This window comes from Blennius ocellaris, assembly GCF_963422515.1.
Source record: "Blennius ocellaris genome assembly, chromosome: 18".
NCBI lineage: Eukaryota > Metazoa > Chordata > Actinopteri > Blenniiformes > Blenniidae > Blennius > Blennius ocellaris.
In genome coordinates this window covers 3,471,445-3,497,691 of record NC_137667.1, presented here as the reverse complement: position 1 = coordinate 3,497,691, position 26,247 = coordinate 3,471,445, and the positions used below count along the sequence as shown (strand labels likewise).

The following is a 26,247-nucleotide window of genomic DNA, read 5'->3' as shown; positions in this document are numbered from 1 at the left end:
CTCTATGAGATCACGACCGCTCCGTTCATAAACGAGCGTTTTGGCGCCATTGGGGGAAAAAATTATAAAAAATAAATAAAAAATTCACGCTCTCATAGAGAAAAAAGAGAAGACGCCTCGCCGCTACCTGTTTAAAAAAAAAAACTGTTCCAGACGTTTGTTTCTCTGCTGATCTCTACCTCTTAGATATATATTTATATCTCAATTTGGATTGATTACGAGTCTGTTTACTCTCCGGTGCATGGCAAAAGAAGTTGCAGCTTAGGGTTTGTAAAACTGTCAGTGTTGAGAGTGCTGTTCTCTTCTGTAGATGGGCATGTATATGCTCATTGTTTGTATATCCCCATCCCTTCCTTACAGCCAAAAGCTCTAATGCCGCCCGACCGCTTCGTGCCGCCTTTACATGGACATGGCAACTGATGTACACGTTCACCCCCATCTATGTCATTTCCTTCCTAGTATGTTCATAGGTCCCGCCTCCCGTCTCACACTCCCCCTCCCAAACCCCCCACACCCCCCCCCACCACCCTTTAAAAAAATTAAAAGTAAAAAAAAAAAAACAACCGTAGAGAATCTTAAGATATGTACAGTCGTCCGTTTCCAAAATATAGGAAAAAAGAAAAGAAAAGAAAGTCATCCAATCAGGCTGTAAGATATTTATGGAGAGACTTATATAAGATATACCGTTTTCTCTTTTATACAAACGATTATGAAATGAACAAAGAAAAAAAAGTTATCCTGAACAGAATGGTGAAGATTATTTTTCATGTCATGATGTGTGGATGTATGTGTTGTTTCCTCCCTTGTTGCCATCCTGTCTAAAAAAGAAAAAAAAAAAAAAAAAGAGAGAAATATATACTACTTAATCAGAAGGAGAAAAGAAACTAACCTAACTTGTCCAAAGGCATTCTTACACAACTTTCTTTTGTAAATTTTTTTTCTTCCTGCCAAAATCATGCGGGCAATTTGTTGATGTAAGTTGACAAATCTGATGGTATGCTTTCTTCCTTTCAAAACTGTTTTTTGTTTTGTTTTTTTATAAATAGGCTTTTATGATTTCCCAAGCTGACTTTGTTCTGTTTCCTTTCATTTCTTTTCTGTTTAGTTTTTTTTTTTTCTACTTCTTACTAATCCATTTTTTTTTCTGGATAGCTCTATCTGTGGCTTTACTTTGTGAATGTCTCTTACAATGTTTGCTCTAACTCTAAACTCATTTTTTTTTTTTGCGATGCCTTACTTATTATTTTCCGTTTCCTTCATTTTTTCCGTTGTGTTCTTCTTTATTATTTCACTTTATTTGAATTTTTTTTCTTCTTCTCATTTCGTTTCTTTCTCGTTCCAAAAGGTTTGCATCTCTTTATAGTGCCCTGTTTGTGAGCCTTTGCAATGTTTTATACAAACAAGCCGCTTTGGCAAGAGGAAACGCAGCTTCAGGCGACATCTGAATGTTTCGGAGGCTTTCTGCTGGAGGGGGGGGGGAGGGGCGGGTTTAGCTCATGGGTGTATCGGGGGAAGGGAACTCCCGGTCCTTTGGTTGGTAATAATAGTCGCCCGCAAGAGCTAGCAAACATTCAGGTGTCCCTGAACTGCCCGCTGACTTTGTGCCACTGTGGTAGCTGTAGGGGTCAAAAGGCAAGAGGCTAGGGCAAATAGGGGAGCCCACGAATGCTGAAGACCAAAAAAAAAAAAATAAATAATAATAATAATAAAGTTCCTTCCTGGTAAAAGCCAGTCAGGTTTTTAAGAGGTATGAACACCTTAAAACCTTAACTAAATTTATATTTAGTCATTTTTTGTGCTCCACTTTTCCGTGAATTCTCCAGCGTCGGTCAACGCCACGTTTAATTTCGGACTTAACTTTCCTTTCAAGCCAATTGCAAGTCAACGCTTAACGCTAACGCTACCCGCCTCTTAAAAGCCTGAAGTGGCCGCGTACGCAGAGATAACCCCCCCGGCAGGACGGAAGCACGGCGTCACGACCCAATTCACGACAAATGGCGGACGTGAAACGCCGCACGTCGGATACGACCTAGCTTGGAGGGCAAAGTGCAAACTTTGTAGGCGTCAGTGTAGCGTGGCTCGCCCTTGTGCATCCCTCAAAGCCTTTTGATGCAACGTGAACTTGATTTCTTGGCTGTCGTTTTCTTTGGGTTTGAGTTTCCTTGTTTGTTTGGGTTTTTTTTTGCACTGGTGCAGTATTTTTTGCGTTCTTTCTTTCTTGGTTTTACCTTTCGGTTCATTTTCCTCCATTTGTTGAGCTTTGCTTTTTTTCTTTTTCTTCTTTTACTTTCCTCGTTTCCCGGTTCTTTTGGTGTCTGCTTCTTTGCTGTGCCGGCGGTTTTTTTGGGGGGGTTAAAAAAAACAACAACTTCTGGGGACCTTTCTGACTCGCTGTCTCTTTCTCTTTCACTTTCCAGGAGGGGAGCTAGTCATCCCCGTGCTAATCGAGGACCCCATAGACATCCCTTCTGTATCCACCCGTTCTCCCTTCATCCCCCTCCCCCCAACCCTCCGCCCCGTCCTCACCATTATTGAGACCACCAAAGAATCCTTGGCCATGGCCACTGAGGCGGGGGTACCTTGCTTGTCGGACCGAGGCAGCGATGATTGTGATGATGGTGATGGTGGTGATGATGGTGGTGATGATGATGATGATGATGGCATGGTGATTTCGGGGTTTGGCTCTGGCGAAGCATTCGACTCTAGCCTGCCCCCGACTGACGATGAAGATTTTTACACCACCTTCTCCCTGGTAACAGATAAGATCTTGACCACATCGGCTTATGAAGGCGGCTACAAAGCCCTCGCGCCCAAGTGGGAGGCCAAGGACTTAAGGCCTAGCAAAGCCTCCGAGGCAGGTAGGACTACACCCACCTCGCCTCTGCCCGACCTCCGGGGCACGCCACCGGCGGCGGTGCCCTCGGACACGCCGCCCAAGCTGCCCGCCGGGAAAATGAACAACCGCGAGGTCAAACCCCCGCAGCCGGACATAGTCCTGCTGCCCTTGCCCACGTCCGTCGACGTGGACGGGACCAAGCCCCGGGGCCCCTTCATCACCTCGCCCATGCTGCGCACTGTGCCGGCCGCGCTGCCCACCGTGCCCGGCGTGGTGCGGCGGGTGCCCCCGGGGGCGTCGGAGGTGATCCGGGAGTCCAGCAGCACCACGGGCATGGTGGTGGGCATCGTCTCCGCCGCCGCCCTCTGCATCCTCATCCTCCTCTACGCCATGTACAAGTACAGGAACAGGGACGAGGGCTCCTACCAGGTGGACGAGACGCGCAACTACATCAGCAACTCGGCGCAGACCAACGGCGCCGTGGTGAAGGATAAAACGCCCAGCGGCAGCGCCAAAGGCGGCGCCGGTAGCAAGAGACCGAAAGACAAGGACAAGGAGTACTATGTATAGAAATCCAGTCGTTTCCCAACACATGAGAGAAAAAATTACAAAAAAACTGTTTGGAAACAACAGTTAGAAACGCTTTGACAGTACCATATTGGCAACTGTGATTTAAAAAAAAGGAAAAAAAAAAAGAAAAAAAGAATCCAACCTCTTGAGAACTCAACACGCGATGTGTGACGAGTCGACCGGAACATTTACAAAAAGAACTTTTTGGGCTTACAGAAGCACACTTAACTATTGTAAGCACTTGACAATGCAGCGCGGCTTTGTTGGGACTTTCACGAAGGACGGTTTTTTTTTTTGTTGTTTTTTTTTGGCAGTGTGAATAACATCGCTCGGCGCACCGCAACAGGACCGCCCCCTCCCCTCCCCCTCCTCCCCCTCCCCGAGTGACTGTTGACAGGTGTATGTGTGTGTGTGTGTGTGTGGGCGTGATCCTTGGGAGTTCTAGCGACCCTTTGTCCATTGTAACCCTGTAAAATACGATCAGCCGTCATCCGGGCCATCCTGAGCATGCATGTGAAGGTGTCTGTGACGTGGTGCTGGCATCTGTGTACGTGAGGGACCTCAAGAAACTTATGATTGTCGGGAAGAGTGGGAAGTCAAAAAAAAAGGCCTGATTTCGCGTTACAGACGGTTTCGTTCAACGTAGCTTTTCACGGATGCGAAAAGAGGTAAAGTATATGTGTACTTCAAAGCCGTCTGGTTTTTTTTTTTATAGTTTAGATTTGATTTAGTCATAATTGATTTATGTTCTGGGAAATTGTCGGGTTGCGACGGGCGACGTCGTCGTACGTGCTCGGCAGAAGCAACGTGTCTCGGTACTCCCCTCCCCCCCACCCCCCCACCCCGCCCCCACCTCACCCGTCGCCTCCCGTTAACGGTTCAGGAATCGGTAATCCAAATTGTAGACAAGCGTTCCAAGCGTGCGAGAGCAGGAACCGCCAAGGCGAGGAAAAAATAAATAAATAAAATAAAATCCACGCCGCATTGTTGTTTCCCTGAATTCGAAGGGCATTGTTTTATTTCTCTTTATGTCTTTTTGTTTTGGTTTTTGTTTTCCACTTATTGGGAGTCAGGCAAATCGTCATGGTCCGTTGTCTGGCAGACATGTAATTGATCTTTAAAAGAAAGAAAAGGGGGAAAAAAAACAACAAAAGTGTGATTCAATCTGTTGTCAAAAACAAGCAAATATGTTTACATATTTTATTACATCTAGCCGTTGTGCTTTGCAGGTCAATATTGTACAGGAAACTCAAGTTGTTCTTTTTGTTTAGTTTTTTAATCTTTTTCCTGTCCAGGCTGATTTAATCACTTTGCTGTAGCAACATGACAACAACAGCAACAACAACAACAAAAAAAAGAATAAATAATGTTTTTATTTTTAATCGTCTTGGTAACGCCCGGAGATGGGAAACGATGTTCACACGCGGGAGCGTTTTTTTTTTCCGTTTAGGCAGGGAAGCAAATGTTTGTTAGATTAGACGTGTCGTCTCTCTGGATGGTGTTTCTCTCTTCAGTCGCATGAATATCCGACCATCGGGGAAGCTGTCGATCAAATAGAAACTGAACCCCCCCCCCCACCCCCCACCCCCCACCCTCCTCAGATCTTGTGTTAGGGACTCCTCTTCCTCCTCCTCCTCCCGATTCTGACTTACATTCACCATGTTGTTTATTTTTTTATTGGAAATTTAAAAGGAAAAAAAAAAAAAAACTTAACAAGAGAATAAAGACAGATTATGATGGGATTTGGATTTCTAATGCGAGCACCTTACTGACTATCAGGTGTTTTTTTTTAAATTATTATTATTATTATTATTTATTTTTAACTGTGACGTCTCAACTTGTCGGGTTTTTTTTTTTTCGCATTTGTTTCTTGTACAGCTAATTTCATGTCTCATTTCTCTGGCATTATCTCCCAGCAATATGTTGTTAGTTCTTTTTTTATTTATTTACTTATTATTGTTTATGTCATTATTTACTGCTCTCAGTCGGTTGTATACGTTCACTTTGATTTTTTTTTTTTTTGTGTGTTGGAACTTCTTTTAATTTCTCTCTCTCTCTCTCTCTCTCTCTCTCTCTCTCTCTCTCTCTCTCTCTCTCTCTCTCTCTCTCTCACTTCCAACCAGTTATTTATTGTGTCTTCTGCTCCTTTTGACTCCAAAACAATTCCCAGAAATAAAAAGAAAGAAAATGTTGTTCCCAAAATGTCTGCCGAACGTGCGGGGTGGGCTGTCACTCAACGGGTCCGGGTTGCGGGGCGTGAACGCGGGACGCCATTTCCTTTCGCTTCCCAAAAAAAAAAAAGAAGAAGAAGAAGAAGTGCTATCATTTCCATTCAAATGACGTTTCTGGAGCGGCGGCGGCTCGACGCCATCGTTTACCTTGCGGACGATTATGCAAGATGCAAAACGAGAATGGTGAAAGAAAAGAAAAAAACAAAAAACGTGAGAGAGCGGGTTACTGGAAGGGTTTCGAGGTCGGAAATGGCGTTGGGTTTGTGTTTTTGTGAGACGGTACAGCCGAATGAGATTCCTCGCCGCCATATGGCCGGGTTATGAGCTGCTCAATGGCGGCAAGCACCTGCCGCCCCCCCCCTCCCCTCCACCGGCTCGTTTTTACACCGTCCATATTTCGTGCAAATGGGCTTTTCACAGAGCCGGTCATTAACTTGCAATAGCCCATTGATGTAGGATATCAGAGCCCCATGTGTGAGTATATCCAGCTCGCACAATGACTCCATATTAACTCATTCATCCTGCCGCCGCCGGCGCCGGCAAGGAGGCCGGCAGGGACTCGCTCAGCTGAGAGCTTTTTTTTCTCTCTCTCTCCTCCTCACATGCTAAAAGCTCGGATTCTTTCTTTCCGAAAATTTGTTCTGCACAGGTCAACACAATATAACAAGCCGATGACACACTGGTGTGTGTGTAGCTTTATGGAGCGCGTTAGCGCTAGTCTTTTAGCATTTTGCACACTTCCTCAGTGTTTCTGTTTTTTTTTTTAGTCACAAGCAGCTGTTTCTCGCACATAAAAAAAAAAAAAAAAAAAAAAAACCCCTCACAAACCTTTTTTTTTTTTTTTTTGCTCACCGTCGCTCTTCTTAATTACTGAACCAACAGAACAGTTCACTGGAGCTCAAGGACACCGGGAGCATGTGATCGCACAGCTTTAGCGCGTAACGCGGCTCTTTAGCCCCCTCCGGAGTTATTTACCTGTTAAAAAAAACAACAACATGCAAATGAACATTTTTAAGTATTTTTCCAGCCGAGCACTCTTATCTGATCAAGGCCACTAATGTGGGATTTGAATTAATGAGTGAATCAATAGTTTGTCTGCTAAAATATGCGTCACACCCCCCTGGTGTCACCTTCACGCTGCTTTTTTTTCCACTTCAGGTGAGAAACGAAGTCTTGGAAGGCGAATAACAGTTTTATTCCAAGTGTCAACAAAGCTGGAGGAGCAGCAGAGAGAGAGAAGAAAGTGTTTTAAATGGTGCAAATTACAGGAAGGAGGAACTACAGACAAAATGTCTCGACCTCAAAACGGCTACAATGACAAAGGAAACGCTGGAAATGATGCAGTTCACACCTTGGCCACTAGTGGGTGCACTTATTCGTTATTTTTGTAATGGAAACACACAAACGTGCACAGAGAGAACGGTGACATTCGTATGGACGGACGAACAAGTTGGATTCTGTCGACTATAAAACTACGTCTGAACCCTACTTTAGCGTTTTCGAAAAGTTCCACCTCAGGCGCCATTAGAGCACGATATGTAACAACGACCTGAAATTTAACAATGACCGGAATTGTCATAAAATATAGAATAATAAAACCTGAAGTGTAATAACTGGTCAACAATGTAACAAGAAACTGAGCCTGAACTGTAAAAAGTCTATAATTTACTGTATTTACTATAATTTACTGGACTTGAACTGTTTCATTTTGAATAACGGTGAAAGAATGAGTTCTAAAAATGTGGAATATTTGTTTATATGTATATCTATATACAGTTTATGGTATTTATGTATGATAGCTGTTGTCGCCATGTCATTTATAGTCTTCCGTCACTTTATTTCTCCAATCATCAACAAAATAATGACAAATAAACATATTAAGATATTAATTTCAATTCTTGTTTAATCTTTATACATTTTAACTTTATTATTATTACATTTTGGCTTCAACACTTGTGTTCCATTAACGACCAGTTCTTACTTTTCAGGTTTTATTTCATTATGTTTTAGAACATTTTGGGTTTTTGTTACTTATCGGGCTCTGACAGGCGCAGTTTTCCAAAAGTTGTGTTTTCAGTGGCTCTCGGCACCGTCGTCGTGTGAACAGACACTGAAAACGTCGCCTCATCTTTTCCCACAGGAATCGCACGTTTCTGCGGCGCGTCGGTAACAAAAGCCGTTCCCGGTTCCTTCGTCTCCGATCACTTGAATATTCATCTGGTCTTTTGTAAATTGAGCCCGAGGCTGCGGCGCGCCTCTGTATCAGCGCTCGAACCTTCCCACCTTCATCTCTCGGCTGTCGGGGCCGATTTATGTTGGGGAGCATCTGTCACTGACTCTTAGCCTCATTCACAACCAGAGAGAGCGAGAGAGAGAGAGAGAGAGAGACACTAATTGTGAGCTTGTATGTGACAGAGAGACGCTGCATAACGTTACAGTGCGACACGCCGGTGGAAACGAGGGAACTTCACCTGCACTGCGGAGTAATAAAAGGCGTGTGAGCGACGGAACGCCGTCGCCATCAAGCTGGAGGAGAAATCAAACGGGCGGAGAGGGAAAGCGACTGCAGAGTTAATCCAGAAAGATCAAACTTAATATTGTCCTAAACAGGATTTATTCACTGCATTTTCTTCTCGTCATGACAACCATGATGGCCAATCATAGATAATGTAGTGATTTTGGGCCTGCGAGTAGTTTAATTAAGATATTTCATCTAGTAGCATAACATTTATCCAGTGATATAAGTTATTAGAGGATATGAAGTATTAAATAAAGCAAAATAGCATTAAGGACCACCATTTAAAAAAACAACTTTCAAAATATAACTGCAGCCAATAATGAAATAATCCACCAATAGGAAATAAATGCCTTGTTTTTGCATGTTTCGTTCAGTTTCTTTGTCAAAAGTCGTCATATTCATTCATGGATGATGCAAACACACACAATCATGACGGAGAAAACAAAAATCTACTTACGTTTTCAAGTGAAAACGCAAAACTTCCCTTGCGTTTCGGTTGTCCGTTTCCGTGACAACGGTGCTCGGAGCCACTGAAAACACAGCTTTTTGGAAATCGGTGGAGCTTTTCCAAAACCATTCGACCGAGGTTTTATTATAATAACAAACAACGGCACCCACTAGTGGCCCGGCAGCAAAACTACATTGTTTTCACACATTACAGCCACTTGACCATTTTCTCCGGTCTTATGGTGACGTAATCATTCGGAAAGACAAATTTCATCATTCCACAATAAACATACTTCAATGATGTAGTTGCACTTAAATATAATTTTTTTTAAATGTGTTAATTGAAACGATTAGTTGTTTTTCCCCCCGATTATGTCCCTTTAACTGCATTTCTTCATTCCACATGATGCTAAAAACTCAGATTGAGTTTCCTGCGGAGCTGCAGCAGCTTCTCCCGCCTCAGTCAGGCTTTGTTTTTGTTTTTGTTTTTTTTTTGCTATATTTTCACAACCATTCGTCACTTTCAGATTTACACCAGCAGGGCGCCCCGGCGCATCCGAGACGCTTGCCAGCCACTTGATATTCACGAGCCGTTTGCTTACACAGTCGCCGGCTGACAAAAGTTTTATTGATTGGGTTTTATGTGTAGCGACGACTTTTCCTTTTAGTCAAATTTGCAAAGGAGCAGATTACATCAATCCCGCTGATGTCGGCTGGATAATTCATACCCTAATTGACAGGAAAACAATTTACGTTCCGCTAATAGCTTGTCCAAATGGGTTTCCGTGTGCCGCATTAGCGGCGCGTATAGGTTCCGTGCGCCTCAACCCCCCCGCCCCCACCCCCACCCCCACCCTTCACTTCATGCATTTAAAAAGGCTGACAGTTGACCTGTCATAAAATTTTACTCCAGCTAATGAACTGGCTAATGCCACTTAGAGGCTTTACGGCGTGTTATTCCTTTCAAATAAAGAGCGATGCTTTCCGATCTGAGCGTGATTACATGTGTTGCTCCGTGTGTGGGTGCAAGGGGGAGTAAAGACTCCGGTGGTGGGAGAAGGTGGGGGTGGGGGGGGGGGTTACGGCCTGCAGCTGGAGCGCCTTTATAGATCTCCTGTTCAGACGGTGGGGATGCTCTTTCTCTGCAGACGTGGCGAAGCAGAGCGGCTGCGAGGGCGACGCTGATCAGCTCTGACAGGTAAAATATGGGCCTGCTGACCTCATCTCCTGCGTTATGAAGGACACACACACACACACACACACACACACACACACACACACATATATATAAACACCCACAAACTACAGTGTGTGTGCGTGTGTGTCAGGGTGAATAAAAAGGCTTGTGTGGGTTAAGCATTGATATTCATACGTCTCAGTGGCTGCACACGGCCATACATTAGCGAGTGTGTGTGTGTGTGTGTGTGTGTGTGTGTGTGGCTGCGAGAGGAGCCTCCTCCTACTGTTCTTCCGCTCCATCACCGCACAGCCAAAGCTTTCAGCTTTTAGCTCCCCGGCTCTAATTATCTGCCAAGATATAAATGCACTAATCTGGACTCTAAATCTTCAGTTCCACCGACAAAAGATTATAATTTTTTTTCCTAACAGGCTGTCAAGGCTGCATGATAAACAGCCAGGGACACAGTGGACACAGTGCCATCTAGGGACGGGGGTGGGGGCTTTAACTCCTCGGGGTCTACACACACACACACACACACACACACACACACACACACACACACACACACACACACACACACACACACACACACACACACACACACACACACACACACACACGATCAGGCTGCACGTCATGTTGCTACCAAAGCGTATCCTCGCCAGATTTTTAATTTTTCACCGAGTTTGAGTCGGCTGGTTCCCTCAGGTGGGGCCGAGGGCCGTGCCTGTGATGGGATCCAGCAATAACGTGTCCCAGCTGCTTTTCCAAACACATTACCCCCCCACCCCCACAAAAAACAAACAAACAAACAAACAAAATGACAGAGGGCACCTCGCTCCTCGTAGCCTTCGTGACTCTTCTCTCTCCAGTCATCCGACCGCAACGAACAACGGTGTTTCTCATCGAGTTGACGATTTCTGTGAAACTTTAAAATGCTGGCAGGGGAAACAGGGTTTGTGCACGGGGCTAGCTTCAGCTTCAGCTTCAGCGTTTTAAACATTAATTAAGTGTTGGACCGGAGGACGACCAGCAGCAGCACGAGGCAAATGGCAGAAGCTGATTTATAGTACCAGGGGTTTACGTGTTTTCATCACGCGGAAGGAAGTTGGGCGACCTCAAACTTGTTTGAAGTGAAGACGCATCGTTATTGGTCAAAAAAAAATGTGTGACGTCGTCAGTTTGCACGGAAATGGCATAAATGCTGAAAACGATGTAGTTTTCATGTTGGACCATTAGTGGGTGCTATTGTTTGCTTTTGTAATGAAACCATTCACAGATCACTCCGACTTATGTCTATTTCTGTGTGTGTTTAAATATTAGTATCATTGATCGATTAAAAAACAATTAATGCACAATTTTCTGTAATTAATTGCGATTAATCGCGTTGTTTTTCTACTGAAGACTGAAGCTCGTAATTGATATTTATTGAGGGAAAACCACGGAATGAATGTCGACTCAACACACAGAGACGACATTTAAATTCAAATACTATTTTTATAATGTGCGTTTAGCTTTTGGCAAAACTGTTTCTCTCCAAGATCAGCAAAACTAATAAAAACAAATGAATTAATAAGGAACAAAGTTGTGAACTGACCACATGAACACAGTGGACAATCAAAGAGAAATGAATATTTTACCTGCAAGTCTTTCCTCCAGGTTTACCAGTTTAGTGGCTCCTGGTCAGCCAACATGGCAACCTGCTGTTCGGCCGCAGAATTACTTCCGTGGTTGTTAAATTCGGCTTCTCAAACAAAGGTGAATACGCTGACGTGCTCGTGAACAGCCGATGAAGTTGGATTGTTCTCACCGTGACTGTATGAAATATAAAACCACCGAGTCCCACGAGGCCATTATTGTTATTGTCCATCGACTCTTATTTACCACGGTGGCGACGTGCATGCGGAGCAGCGGCGGTTCAGAAAAAGTCGCATTTTCCCAGTTTCCATGGAGACGGACTCTTCACTTCTCCTCCTCCTTGAAGCAATGGGGCCCATCAGGGGGGAGGGGGGGGTTCTCCAATATATTGATTCTGTTGCAAGCATATTTTCACTGACATGGACCAATCATGACCCTGTGAAACGTCTCTGATGACACCCTGACCCACATCTTTTGCACAAATATTATATTAGGCATGTGGCGGAACAGTTATAGCAGCTTTTTTTCTTCTTCATCTTTACAATCACATTTCCAGTGAGAAAAATGGCACAGTGGCACTGTTGTTGCTCATCTAATTTACAAGTCTATTTAAAGAAATCTGCGGAAACCCATGCATGCAAGTATGTACTAACAAGAGTGTAAACTGACATTATGAGGTTATTGTATCAATAGAAAGCACAAGTGTGACTGCGAAGGTGGAATAAAGACCAATCTCACCCCAAGCAATGGAAGCAGAGAGAAGAAACTAATGGCGGTGGAGTAGAGCAGGTCAGAATACTCATTTCCTAGCTGTTATGCAACGTGGCGCTGCTGTGATGATTGAATTCCCCCATTTGGGATTAACAAAGTCTGATCTCATCGAAGACGCAGTTTTAGATGAGATGAGATCTTTTAGATTTAGACCTTCCAGTCCATGTTCTCCTGATACTTGGTGGTTTTATGGTTGAGAGTCTCTCGTAGTGACGATCCAACACCTGTTGTTAATGTTTATGTGTGCGGTTTTAGTAGAAAAACAATCAGCAGCACCCACTAGTGGCCCAGTCTGGACCCCACCCACTTGGGTGGCAGAGCTGATACTCCTGCAGCCAACCACCAGGGGGCGACTGTTACTGTATTTTTATTATTATTATCTTATTATTATTATAACCACATTTGTTTTGTATTTTGGTTAAATAAACTTGGCTAACAAAGTTAGCCGTTTCGAAACGCATGCACATTTGTCACGTTGTGATGCGGCGGCGAGCCCGTTCCCCGTTCGTCTCACTAAACGCACACGACCGAGGAAGCGCCGTGGGGCGAGACGCTGTTTGTTTTGGTTCCATATCATCGTCGCCGTCTCCCCCCCGACTAATCTGACATCGTGCTGCACAAGCGCTTTTGGACAGCGCCACGCGGGAACGAGCGCCCGACGGAGAATTAAGCGTGGCGACGTTTTTTTTTTTTTTAATGGCCTTGAAAGGTCACGCTGGGACTTGGACACAGTGACCAGACTGAGGGAGTTGACGAGGACAAACCCTACATGAGACACTGAGTTCTCATCGGAAGCATTCGCCATTTTGATTGGCTGAATTCGCATTTGTTTGATTGATGTAGAGCAGTGTTTTTCAACCACTGCGCCGCGGCACACTGGTGTTTCCGCAAGATCTAGTCAGTTGAGCCGTGGGAAATGATCCAATTTCACATTATTTTCTAAAAAACATTTGCTCTCACAGTGTGTTGCAGAGTAATCATGTATAAATTCTCTTCACCACTAGAGGGCAGCACAGAACTTTGCAGGTGAAATGTAAAGTGACAGACGTCAGTGTGGTTCATCTCCACCTCCTGCTACCATCTTGTATCAAAGTACTGTGTCAGTGACAGTGATGGAGAAGTTTTTGAAAAGGAAGAATGTGAACCAGGATCTCAGCTCTTCATCCATCAGGTCCAGGTTTCACACTGACGGAGGCACTATTAAAAAATAAAAAATTGGGAAATACTTTTTTTCTGCATTTATTTGATTCCTGTTGATAAAACTTTGATGAGAAAGACTTTATATTGTTAATAGAGGCTACAGAGTTTCACATTTTAACATTTCCGGGTGGTGGTGGTGTGTCTCCAGATTTTTCCAAACAAAAAAGTGTGTCTTGGCTCAAAAAAGTTGAAAAACACTGATGTAGAATATCTGAAGCTTGGATAAAAGACTCTTAGCGAGGCTTTTGGTTGTAAAGTGGATGAAGTCTACAACATAAAGTACAGTTACTTTATTTCAGGTTGGTTAAAAGATGGTGAAAAAGATGCCATTTTCTCAAAAGTGCTTCTCCCCCTTCAGAAACTGGGACCCGGGATCTGAGAGCTTCAAGTTTCTTGATTATCTTCTGCATCACGACGGCCGGACGACCACTCACTCGCTGACAGACCCACGACGAAACACCCCAAATACCCGCGTTGCACAAGAAATTTCGTGAAAAAAAAAAAAAAGCGCTGAGGAAAGGTGAGCGAGCAAACGTCCGCTTCAGGCTTTTTACACGAATCGCTGGCAAATTATCCCAAATCTCAGGAAACCCCCGGATGTGAGGTTGACCAAAACAAGAAGTGACAGCTCCTCTGTGTGGTAATCCTGCTGTGTGTGAGTAATCCTGCTGTGTGTGAGTAATCCTGCTGTGTGTGAGTAATCGGGACGAAAACAGGAGCTCGAACAAGAACATGCAAAAAACTGCATGTGTCGTTTAATGTCAAGACTTTTCAGCTTATTTTAGTCGTTTCCTGTAGATCAGCGATTGAAATGAGGCTCATCGGCCCCTTTGTTTTCATTATTTCACACAATATAACCAATTTCTTTGCACCGCAGTGCGATGAACATAAACTGCCCCTGAAGCTGATTTCAGATTTCAGTTCAACAGTCAGAAAGATTTATAAAATCTGAATTCAAAAGCGGTTTTTTTTAGGTGAAAACTGCTCGGAGCCGCCGAGTTTTTCGTGAAAGCGGCTCTCAAGGAGGACGTTTTTGTCTCCATGGGAATGACGAACGTGACTTTTGTGAAACTCTACATGTACTCTTCATAACTAGAATAACCAACAACAGCAGCCACTAGTGGACGAACATGCTAACTACAACATTTTCAGCAATTTTTGCCACGTAAACGAACGTCGTTGCCACGTAAATGCAAATAAAGATAAATCTGGTCTCCTTTCAGTCAATTGTAGTAAAAACTCCGTGGTGGCGCCCCCTGCAGGTCCCATCCTGTTCCCTCGGTGGGTTGTTTCACCTCTTTCCATACGGAGACACTCGCTTCCACCCTTTTCGTTTTACACCGGCCATTAATCTCTGCGTCAGCTCGCGACCTCTTCACATTCAATTGTGCCGCTCCACCGCTGAACTCGTCACGTACACGCGCCACGTTTTTTTTTGTTTTTTTTTTTTTAAGGTTTTTTTTTTTGTGTGTGTCTCTATTCGCCCCGGTCTCCTCGCAGCTGCGTGAACCCGTCAAAACTCTCCAAATCCTCTCGTTCCAGTCGGTCGCACACGTCGCAGCAGCTGCACGGAGCAGGTTTCATCTCATTTGTTTTGTAGATTTCGACCCCCCCCCCCCCCCCACAAAAAAAAAATGCAGTTTCAAAAATCAGCTTGCTATGAAATATATAAAAAAAAAAGAGAGAAAGTAGAATGGACTAATTAGAAATGTACACAGGTGGAACGTGGAGCGGGCCGACAGTTTGCCCCCCCCCCCCCCCTCCCCCCCCCCGTGGGGACTGCGGGCGGGGGTCCTTATCTCCGCTCTGCAGGCTTTGATGCGGGTGGAGACGGCGTCTGCGTGCTGCTGCAGGCCCGTGACGTCATGACCCCCCCCTCTCAGATGGTGATGAGCCTCCCCCCCACCCCCGGCGGCCGCGCCAGCAGAGGTCATCGTGGCGAACCGATCTGGACGCCGGGCCGCCTCCACCTGTCCGCCATCAAACATGGAAATCACTCCCCTCACCCGTGACTGCTGCATATTCAGCGATCACGCGGCGCTGCGGCTTATTTCACAGAATAAACACAAATAGTCGCATGACAGTTGCGGGGGAGGGCGGTTTAGGTGGGGAGGAGGGAGGATCAAAAATTTAGGTCGTCCTTTAAAAAGGCCCGGGGAGGAAAACGCGCTTGATATGGAGACTCAGCCGCAATAACCCATTCGCTCATTGGCCTCCGGGCTTAGAGGAGAAAAGCGGCACGGCGCTGCGCGGCTTGATTGAATGGGTTTGTAATGCAAACCAAATAGGTTTGTTCTAATGGGAATCAGCCTCGGCGACGGCTGCAGCGGCTCACACCGGCGCCGGAACAGCAGAAAGCGCGGCAGCGACACCGAGAGCTGGCTGTGTTTACTAATGCCCCGCTTTTTTTTTTTTATAGTGGGCTAATATTCAATGGGCCTTAACGTTTAACTTTAGGAGCTGCTTTATAGCCGTGTGTGTGTGTGTGTGTGTGTGTGTGTGTGTGTGTGCGTGTGTGTGTGTTTTGCAGGAGCGTGTGGAAGTTGCAGGACTCACTCAAGTGTTTCTACAACTTCATTGACTCGGGACCTTTTTATACTGAGTAACTTCGGTCCCATAGACTTGAAAACGAATTGTTTTTTGGGGTTTTTTTGCGTTGTCGTTTCACGATTACACCACATTGTGAAAATGTTGTTTGCTTTTTGGAAAGAAAACACACACATGCACACAGAGAACACTAGATAAACAATGGCAAGGACACACACACACACATATTTGTATGGGATTCTTGGATTTTTTTTCTAAAAGTTGCACTTCCAGTGGCTCCCAGCTTGTCGGACGCCCAAATCATGACGAAATTCACTTTTATTTATACGAACTATAACGTTCACCGCCTCTCGATAACATGACGCACGTTTCTCACTCATATTAAACAATCTCCAAAAACGCCGACTTCGCTCGTCCTCTCTCGTTTACCTGCTGCCGATGAATATTCCTGCAGTTTGAAAGGAGTCTGCACAACATTTTTTACAAAAATAAACTTGCAAATTTGTTTATGGAGATGCTCAGTCGTCATGGAGACGACTGACCCGACCTACAGTGTACGACATGAGTCTTTTTCCAACACACGTCGTCCAGGTGCTAATTAGCCACCGATGCTACGTAACCTGCCCAGGATCAGCGTCCCCGACGACTTAGACTGACGTGAAGTCTTTCTCATGCATGTGCAAATTCGAAATTACAAACAGTGTTGAGCTTTCTTTTTTTTTTTTTGGGGGGGGGGGGGGGGGCTGTATTTACCTCTCCGAGAAAACTGTGAGCAAGAGGGAAGCTCTGAATTTATTCATTACAGCCTCGACCTGACAAAGTGGAGTAAAGCTGGACTAATGGTGTGGGGGCAGAATGTAAATGTGTGTGTGTGTGTTGTGTGTGGGGGGGGGGGGGGGGGGGGGGGGGGGGGGGGGGGGGGGGGGGGGGGGACAGGGGACGACTCGTCTTTCCATGAGCGTGGGACGGATCTCTGAGTTTGTGTTTTGCAACTTAATATAGCTTAGATAAGCAGACGCTTTCCGAGGGCCGTGGTTACAGCGGAAAAAAAGGCGTGTGTGTGTGTTTGTGTGTGTGTGTGTGTGTGTGTGTGCGTGTGTGTGTGTACAGGAGTGACTGCGAGAGCCACCCGCCAAATGTGATTTATTTACACAAATGTGAAAATATCAATACGATGATGAATGAGCCGGCCGAAACGCAGACTCCGATGTTGCTCATCATCTTGAAATTAAGTTCCCGGCCTTACGGGGAGGAGGAGGAGGAGGGGGGGGGGCAGCAAATATTATTGCTCAACCCCCCGCCCCCCCCCCCCCCTCCTCTCTCCCCCCCCCCGCTCTCGTCTTGACAGGTGAAATTGCAGCTACAAAGCATATTTTACAGTCTCCAGTCGGTCCGGGCTGTTTGGAGCCGTCACCATCTTGGGGGAAGAAAAAAAAAAAAAAAATAATGAAAAAAAAAAAGTAGAAAAAGTCCACATCAGTAGATAAGAGTGAAATCTTGCAGAGTGTTTGAGGAGCCGTCAGGCGAATGCTCCGAGGCCCCCGGCTGGCAATATGTGCTCAGAGGAACGTTCCATACTTTCCCCCGGACCTCGGCTTTTTTTTTTTTTTTTTTTTTCTTCCCTTTTCCTGATGTACTTAGAACTTAAGAGGGGAAGCGGGGATTGAGCCGAGGCTTAGCGCGCTCTCGGTTTCTTGGGTTTTTTTTTTTTTTTTTGCCGCCACACTTTAAAAACACCGGCTGGACTCATAATCGCCTCTATATGAACATTTAGTTTCGCGAATGGAAAAACTTTCAAAAGACACGACTTTTCCATTTTGGAGGACGGCGCCTCAGATGCTTTTAATAGCAGTGGAGAGAGAGAGAGAGAAAAAAAAAACTAAACTTGCAAAGGCTTTTGATTTTCATAAACAAGAAAGACCACTTAGCAGTAAATTACGGCTTTTTTTTGTGTGTATTTTTTTTTTTTATCCTTCCGTCCCGTCTCTCTTTGCATATTTACGGGCCGCTGCACAAAAGACACCTGCGGAAGCTTTTAAAGAAGACGCCTTGTGTGGTGCAGCTGTTTGTGCACGAGCCTCCCGGAACACCCGACGAGCCGGGGATTCGGCGAAGGTGCGTGAAGCAGATTTCTCCGGAGGAGTTCAGCTTGATAAATTGTCTGTTTTGGTTGTTTGGGGGAAAAAGAAAGTGAAAAATAAAAAACAACATCTTGTGACTCCGAGGAGAAACAATGGAGTTACCATCAGGCGGCGGCGGCGGCGGCGGCGAAATGATTGTAGGTTTTCAAGGCCCGCGATGAAAAAAAGAAGATGTTACAGGAATTACCTGGAAACACATCAGTCAGTCGTTTCCGTCTGGGAGAGACTCAAGCTGTCGCGTCGAGTTTGCATGTTCCTTTCTTGTGTTTCCGTGCGAGGCAATCAAAGTTTTTTCTCCTTTTTATTAACAAACTGCAGCTTCAATGATGTAAAAACACAATTACAACAGATCAAAAAGAACAAAAAGGGGAAAAACTGCATGTTGTGGGGGGGAAAAAAAGGCACCAGAGTTGTTAGTTTCAATACAAATACATGGGGTTCATTAAGAGTACAGATTACTTAAGAGGCGACATATGGAAAGAAAAAAAAAAAAATCCCCTTTTGATGGATTATACATGTATAATCTGGTGTTTAGTTTGATTCTGCTTCTTAGAATAAACGACCACTTTACAAAAACGATTGCATAATAGTCAGGACAATCTGCAGAAGACGGTCTGGATCCATTTCGTCTGTGAGGGAAACGTTCCGGCAGCAGAGCCGACACGTTGGCCGCAGGAGGTCCCGGCGTGTGATTTTAATGTCCGATTGAACGTTTGTCGGTGTCGATCGGCTCCGACTCCGACAACTCGTCCTGCTCAGTGTGTGTGTGAACATCCGGCTGGCCAGTTTCATTTCCATTTCATGACAGACGCTCCGGACGCTCTTAACGCCAGGGAGTCACGATACCTTGATTGACATCTAGAATATCGATATAGTATCTTTATTTTTAATTTTTTTTTTAATCCAGTGCTGTCACACGATTTTTTAGTGGGATTAATCAGTGGCTGTGGATTAATTTCGATTAATCACAATCTATTTTTTTAATCTAAATTAATCACGTTTCATTTTTACATGAGCAAACAGACTCAGGAAAGAAGGGAATATATCCGCACTTCATGTTTTCTCTTTTCAGAACATGCAAAATTAACTCCGGGTTAATCGACAGACCCAGTGGACACGAACCGTCCCTCTGCTGCAGGTGGGTTAATCGCATTGAAATGCTTAATCAGATTAATCATTAGTCCACATTAATCGTGACAGCAAAAATATCACGATTTACCTCAATGTTGATATTTTGGCACATCCGGCCCCCTAGTGTCCGAGTGGCGAATTACATCTGTCGACGGGGAAGGATTGCTCGATGTCGGAATATATCATCGGCGTCAGCAGGAAGTAACAGTGTGACTACTTTGGCTTCAAGCGTTTCAGAACTAATAAATAACCTACACGTGGGTTTTGCTCTTCATAAATAACTTCTTTTTTTTTTTTTAAATACTTTCACAGTGCTCAAGACTTACACGTCCTCTTCGCAGTCGAGCGCCCCGGGCAGGTGAAGTCGGGCCGGCGTTGGGGGCTTTGCAGAGACACTGATCGGGGGTCGCCGAGGCTAATCCGCCGGGGTTCTGGCCCCAGGCGCCGCTCCCGCAGTCCTCCGAGCCTGAGCGGGTGAGGCTTGTGAGCGGGACGGAGCAGAAAAAGAAAAAAAAACAAAAAACATGGTTAACATTCGCGGCTCGTCTGTCCCGCAAAGTGGGAGGACGGTGCCGTCTTCGCTCTTTTCAGCACCGGCTCTCGTTTCTACTGCCAACAAAAAAAATAAATCACGAGCGCGTGTGATGATTACTCCGCGTATCAAACGCCAAACGACAACGAAGGTGCGGACGCGATTTGGCCGCCGTGGATCTCGGGGAGGAGGAGGAGGAAGAGGAAGAGGAGGAGGAGGAGGACGAATGGACGGAGAGTGACAGAGAAGTGTGCTCCTCTCAACGCGGTGCCAATTATTGAGAAGCAGCTTAGGAAAGTGCGACAAGTGATGCTTGGCTAGGAGCCACACACACACACACACACACACACACACACACACACACACACACACACACACACACACACACACACACACACACACACACACACACACACACACACACACACCATTGATGGATAGTGCGTCACGTTAAATACCGACTGCAGAAGTGACAGCATGAAAAAAAAACCCAACATAATTCTAAAACAAAGACGTGCGGTTCATTAGAAATCGTCCACGTGCAACAGACCAGATGTGGATATTGGAAACAAAAGCAGTGACGAGGTTTCGGGTCGAGTGGATAGTCGCTCGTCGTTTCTCGCCGCGGCGCCGCTAATCGCCGCCGTTGGGGAGTCGGCGCCAGGAGAGGGCACGGCCTGGATGTTTTTAGCGCGTCGCTTCCAAATGCCTCTCTGCGCTAATGGAGCCTCTCGAATGCGCGAGTCGCGTGTCTTAATGTACCGACGCCCACACGGCGCCGCAACGGAGCAGCCTTTTTCGGGCCGCCTGCCAAACGGGTCCCGCCACGTTTCAGCTAATCACTTATAATCTAAAAAGGATTTATTTTGGATTCATTGGCCCAACGGGAGATTTCCCTTGCTTCATCTCAGCCCCCACGTTAAATGAGCTTTGATCTGAAGATGAAAGCGACATTTCTGCTTTCCGTTTTCGTTTTTTTTTTGGGGTACTTGTTGAGCATTTTGGGATTTGGTGAAATTTGGGGTCTTTGCGAGTGGAGTTCCCCAAATTCCAGATCCAGCAGTGGAAACTTTATCGGACATTTTCAAGTGAAAATTGTAAAACTCTTGCGTTTTCGTTGCCCGTTTGCACATCCGGGAGCAAAAACAGTTCTCAAGGTGGAACTTATTGAATATAACTCCCGACTCCATCTCCATGGAAACAGGAAAACACAATTTAACTGAAACGCTAGCACACACTCCACAACCACAGTAAATACTTTTTTTTTTCGCCCATGGACAATAACAACAACTCCAGAGTGTCATGACTCCTGGGATTTAATCACCGGTAATAGCAGTGGATGTTTATATTGGATTGTTCTCTGCAAGCATGTGTGCGGTAACAAAAATAACCAGATCTTTCCTTTTTTTTCCCTGCGGTTCTGCCGTTTCCATGTAAACGGACATCAAAAAGTTGTAAACGCGAAACTTTTCTGAAAAGCAGATGCGATTTCACTTGTGGTCATGTAAAAACGAGTTTGTGAAAATGTGTCTAAAAAGCTGCAGAAGCTGGTTGCCAGGTGAGATTCGGGGGTTTTCATGTTGCTCGTATTTGGACTTGGAACTGGAGCAGAAACGGGTTCAGTCATTTTAAGCAGATTTGGAACCAGGAAATTGGTCAAATTCATCGGAATTGCCGTGTTTCTGGGTTCGATTTCAGAGTAAATGAAATATCAAACGTCGAATGCAATTGAGAGACGTGCAAGCATCGGCGTCCATCAATTATTTTGGCCGCCGTTCTGCTAAATCCGCGCTGGAGAGGAGAGCTTTGGGAGTGAAATTAAAATCATTGACAGAAGAAGAAATCAACTGGAACGATTTTATTGACAGCCGAGCGAATAAACCGATGTGACTGAAGGAAGAATCTTCCAGCTTCCAAACATCGGAGTACGTAAATGACCTCGGTATCCCCCCCCCCCACCCGCCCTCCACCCCTCCAAAATAAAACGACTCAATTCACCGCAGAGTACTCACAGAGGGCGTCGGATGTCAGCGGGCTGCCGAGGAGCTCGCCGGGGGCTTTGATGGAAGAGGAGAGAGCCGCCAGTCTCAGGCTTCGGGACGCGACGTCCAGCTTCTCGTCCTGGAAAACAAGAGGACGTGACGACTGAACGCCGGGGAGGAAAAAAATAATAATAAAAAACTAACTGGCGTGACGTTTTAGTGTCCAGCGGACGGCGAGGCGCATAACCGCCACACTTTGGCCTCGTCAGACTCAAGTTTTTTACTCCAACCGACTCGGTAGCAAAGCTTCCAGGTCTAAATTGATCCCACTGGGCGTTTTTTTCTTCCTTCAAAGTCAGAATCAGGGGGGATGTTTCATCTCCAGCAGTGTTTTTCAACCACTGCGCCGCGGCACACTGGTGTTTCCGCGAGATCTAGTCAGGTGAGCCGTGGGAAATGATCCCATTTCACATTTTTTTCTAAAAAAAACATTTGCTCTCACAGTGTGTTGCAGAGTAATCATGTATAAATACTCTTCACCACTAGAGGGCAGCACAGAACTTTGCCGGTGAAATGTAAAGTGACAGACGTCAGTGTGGTTCATCTCCACCTCCTGCTACCATCTTGTATCAAAGTACTGTGTCAGTGACAGTGATGGAGAAGTTTTTGAAAAGGAAGAATGTGAACCAGGATCTCAGCTCTTCATCCATCAGGTCCAGGTTTCACACTGAGGGAGTCACTATTAAAAAAAAAAAAAGAAATTGGGAAATACATTTTTTTCTGTATTTATTTGATTTCTGTTGATAAAACTTTGATGAGAATAACTTTATCTTGTTAATATCGACTACAGAGTTTCACATTTTAACATTTCCGGGTGGTGGTGGTGTGCCTCCAGATTTTTCCAAACAAAAAAGTGTGTCTTGGCTCAAAAGAGGTTGAAAAACACTGATCGACAGAATGTACTGAAACCTGTTCTCTTGGTGTACTTCTCTTATTATCACCCTGTTCGCTTGTGAGGCCCGAGTAAAACCTTTAAGTAGGCATGCTATAAAAAAAACGCCACTTATCCACAAAGTAATCCGCTCAGGAAGTCAACTAACAGGCTTCGACCCCCGAGCACACGCAGCCAAAGCCACCGAGAGTTTGACGATTGGCGCGGCCCCTCGCCGCTCGGGTCGATCCCAGCGGGACGCCGAGTCCGTCTGTCACAGGAACAAACGGCGATTTTGTCAAGTTGAAATCCACACGAGATCTGCCGAGCAGGTTCCCCGCGGAGTTCCTTCAAAGACTTGCGTGTGAGTGTCGAGAGAAGAACAAAACGCCGTCGCTCCCGCTGTTTATTTACCCAGTTCTGATCGTCTGAATAGAGAAAGACGTCGCTCTCGGTTTTTGCAGCATTCCCTTTGCATTATTTGCATTATTATTTTATGTTGGGTTTTTTTTTTTTTTATTTTAAAGGTGGATCGGTTCTTTCACGGGGGATGTAGAACTATATTGTGCTATGATTAGATATTCATTCTGAAGATGAAACGGATTTGAACTCACAAGTGATGAAAGGGTATGTTCGATAAAGGAAGTTAGAGGATGGGAACAAAATCTATATTAAAGGGAGCCTCTTTTTGGTTTTTAATGGCAATAACTGTATAGCAGGGGTCCATGACACTAAATGACACTGAAATAATGGCTAAAATGGGGGGAAAATGGCTAAATCCACAAATAATTTCTGGAAAAAAAACCACCTAAACAGCGTAAAAAATAAAAACAAAACATAAAACGACGAGGATTACTAAAAGAAGGAAAGAAAAAAAAATGGAAAAACGGGGGTAAAAGTAAAAATGGTTAAAACCTAAAACTAAAATGTATAAATTATGAAGAAAAAGCTGAAAAGAAACCGCTGAAAATGAAATGTTTTCCTGAATTGTAATTGAAACTTGGATGCAAAATAAGACCCATATCAAACCCTAAGAGCTCTATGGTGCTAGAAGTTAATTTTAATCAAATTCAGCTGAGATGTTTTTAGAAATAAGTCGATTCAGCTGTTTGTTTCCTGTAGACCCATGGTGGGAAACTAATTTCAGTTGAGGGGCCACATCAACCTGATCTGACCTCTGGAGGCCCAACAAGTCAAACATAACATTAAACTGCAGATATGGACAAATGTCAAAGTCTTTCCTTCTTTTGATCCTTTTGTAACTGCAAGAATCTGCCAGTCTATTCTGAAATATACATATTAAAGTTAATCAAATATCATATTTGCAAAAAAAAAAAACACTAGCTGTATCTGGATATTATATTTTTATTCGGGATTAAAACAATTTGTCATCATCTGGAACATTTTTTTGAGTTTACGTGTCTAAAGTATCACTTCACATAAATTGGACACCTTTATTGTGAAAGGTGTTGCGTTAATGCATTAATGTCGGGGGTCAAATTCTGACCAAGGGCGGTTTTGAATGTCATTTTTGCCAATCTAGTGTTTTTAGATCAGCCTCTGTCAGTTTTCCTATTTATACTTTAAAAAAAATTTAAAAATAAAAACTAAATCACATGGCGGCCGGATTAGATCCTGTAGCGGGGCGGTTCTGGCCCCCGGGCCGCATGTTTGACACCCTGCTTTAGACCCATGGTGGGAAACTCATTTTGTCAAAAGGGCTTCATGAAAACGTCACCCTGCCAGAAATAAGAATATTAAGAATCGTTTCTTGTTAAAAAGCTTCTTTTATTTTTTTTTACACAATTTGTAATGACCTACTGTTTCAAGTGTAAACTCTTTCTTTCCTAGTTTGTCTGGAAATCCTGTTTTATTTAATAAATTTCAAGTTCTGTATTGTATAAACCATCTTTTCCCCACAGCGAAACACCAATTTCTGCGAGTTTGTTCTTATGTTGTGCTTCCATTCATTTGAATCGGACAAAAGTGCTTCACTGCGGCGCACGTGTGTGTGTGTGTGTGTGTGTGTGTGCGTGTATATGTGTGTGTGTGTGTGTGTGTGTGTGTGTTACATACAGTGGTACAAAATATTCTGATCGGAAAGCGAACAAATTGAGTTTCTCGCTGAAAAAAACTGGGAAATGTTTATTTTCCTCTCCCGGTTTTAAACAACCCTGTCTAAATGCAGCGCTCTGTGATTCTACCACGAGGGAGCAACATAAAAAAAAAAAAAAAAAAACAACCCAACCCTGATTAAATAGTGTCATTTCCGGGAAAAAGAACCGCTACGGCGTGTAAACAGAAGCTGCCTGTTTACGTGTTTCCAAGACGGATGCCTCGCAGCCACGTTCCATCCATCCTGCTTCTATTAGGCAAATGCGATCGCCGCTTATTACTCGACGCGGGACTCGTCTGGCAAACCGACCGAGTACCCTGGCACATCGGAGCCATTTAAATATCTGCTTAGCGGAGGTTGCAAACTGCAGATGGCTGTCGGCTGTCGACGATGATGTCTTGATGGCTGGTTTGAAAAAAAAAAAGGGGAAAAAAAATGGGGGCGGGCTTTGTTTTTTTCGAGCACGAGATCCGTGCCGTTACCAGGGAGGCCCCTCGCGCCGCTCGGTCCGCCCCGTGATGCATCGTCGTGGGAAACGAACAGAATTATTCATTTATTCATACGAAAGTTGCACGTTAAAGTGCAGCGTGCACGCCGGCGTCTGTGTGGGCGAGCGAGGCTCGTCAATGGCTCTCCAAAGTCAGGCGATCCCCGTCCAAACAGCTGCCGTTCGGACAAAGCCACGCAATTAACCAGTGGGGGAAAAAAAAATGAATAATAAAAAAAAAAAACCACCGTGTGGGTGTGTTGTTTGGAAATGCTGCGCTTCGGCGCGAGGAAGCTCATTTTGATAGAGTGTGGGAATCGTACTTTGTACTCCTGGATCCTGCGTTTGGACTCGTCCAGCTGGTGCTGCAGGTCCCAGACGATCTCCTGGTGTCTGCTGTAGCGCCGCTCCACCACCTCCCTCTGCTGCTGCGACTCCTCAACACACACAAAACAACACCAACACCGCCGTCACCGAGGGAAAGGAAAGATTTAAAGGCCTAGTGAAATGTAAAACACGATAGTTGGGGTTCTACTTCTAAGGTTCCTCCGACTCTGCCCCACCACTGTTGTCGCATAACAAAGTTGTTTGAATTTTGAATCTCCAGCCGAGGAAGTCGGGGGAATCCTTCTTCTTCGTGGGCGTGACATCACGAGTTGTGCAGATCTCCATCTGTTGTGTTTATATCGGCTTGTTTCCTCTTAAATATCCAAGTTTTTACAGTGTTTTGAAGTTATAGTCGGCGTTTTATGAGCCTTGACGAAAGATTGAGCCTGGAAGAGACCGAGAGAGGAGAAAAGGAGCACAGGCGGCGGGAGCAGCTAGCCATTAGCCGCTAGCTCGGGCAGCTAGCCATTAGCCGCTAGCTTGGGCGGCGAGTAGACGATTGAGGAAAACCTGGACTCATCTTCGGTGATTCCGCAGTGGGAAAAGCGCTTCGACGTGTTTGATCCAGGACGCCAGTCGTTCTGCCAAAAGTCAGGAGCCTC

At 45.0% G+C, this 26,247-nt stretch overlaps 2 protein-coding genes across 2 annotated transcripts in view; one reads left to right on the top strand and one right to left on the bottom strand.

The window, feature by feature from the left end:
• Positions 1–3,406, top strand: part of nrxn3b (neurexin 3b) — a gene marked incomplete at both ends in the record, with an annotated part of 330,758 nt that extends 327,352 nt beyond the window's left edge. The window contains 1 exon segment of the mRNA XM_080514353.1: positions 3,089–3,406. Coding sequence (XP_080370479.1) covers positions 3,089–3,406 — 318 coding nt within the window.
• Positions 3,407–19,550: 16,144 nt separating this feature from the next.
• cep128 (centrosomal protein 128) overlaps positions 19,551–26,247 on the bottom strand; it is a 65,249-nt gene continuing 58,552 nt past the window's right edge. The window contains exons 23-25 of the mRNA XM_080514610.1: positions 25,582–25,695; positions 21,755–21,863; positions 19,551–19,690 (exon numbers count right to left, since the gene is read on the bottom strand). Of these exons, the coding sequence (XP_080370736.1) occupies positions 19,626–19,690; positions 21,755–21,863; positions 25,582–25,695 (288 nt within the window). The 3' untranslated portion in view covers positions 19,551–19,625. The remainder of the gene's footprint in view (positions 19,691–21,754; positions 21,864–25,581; positions 25,696–26,247) is intronic.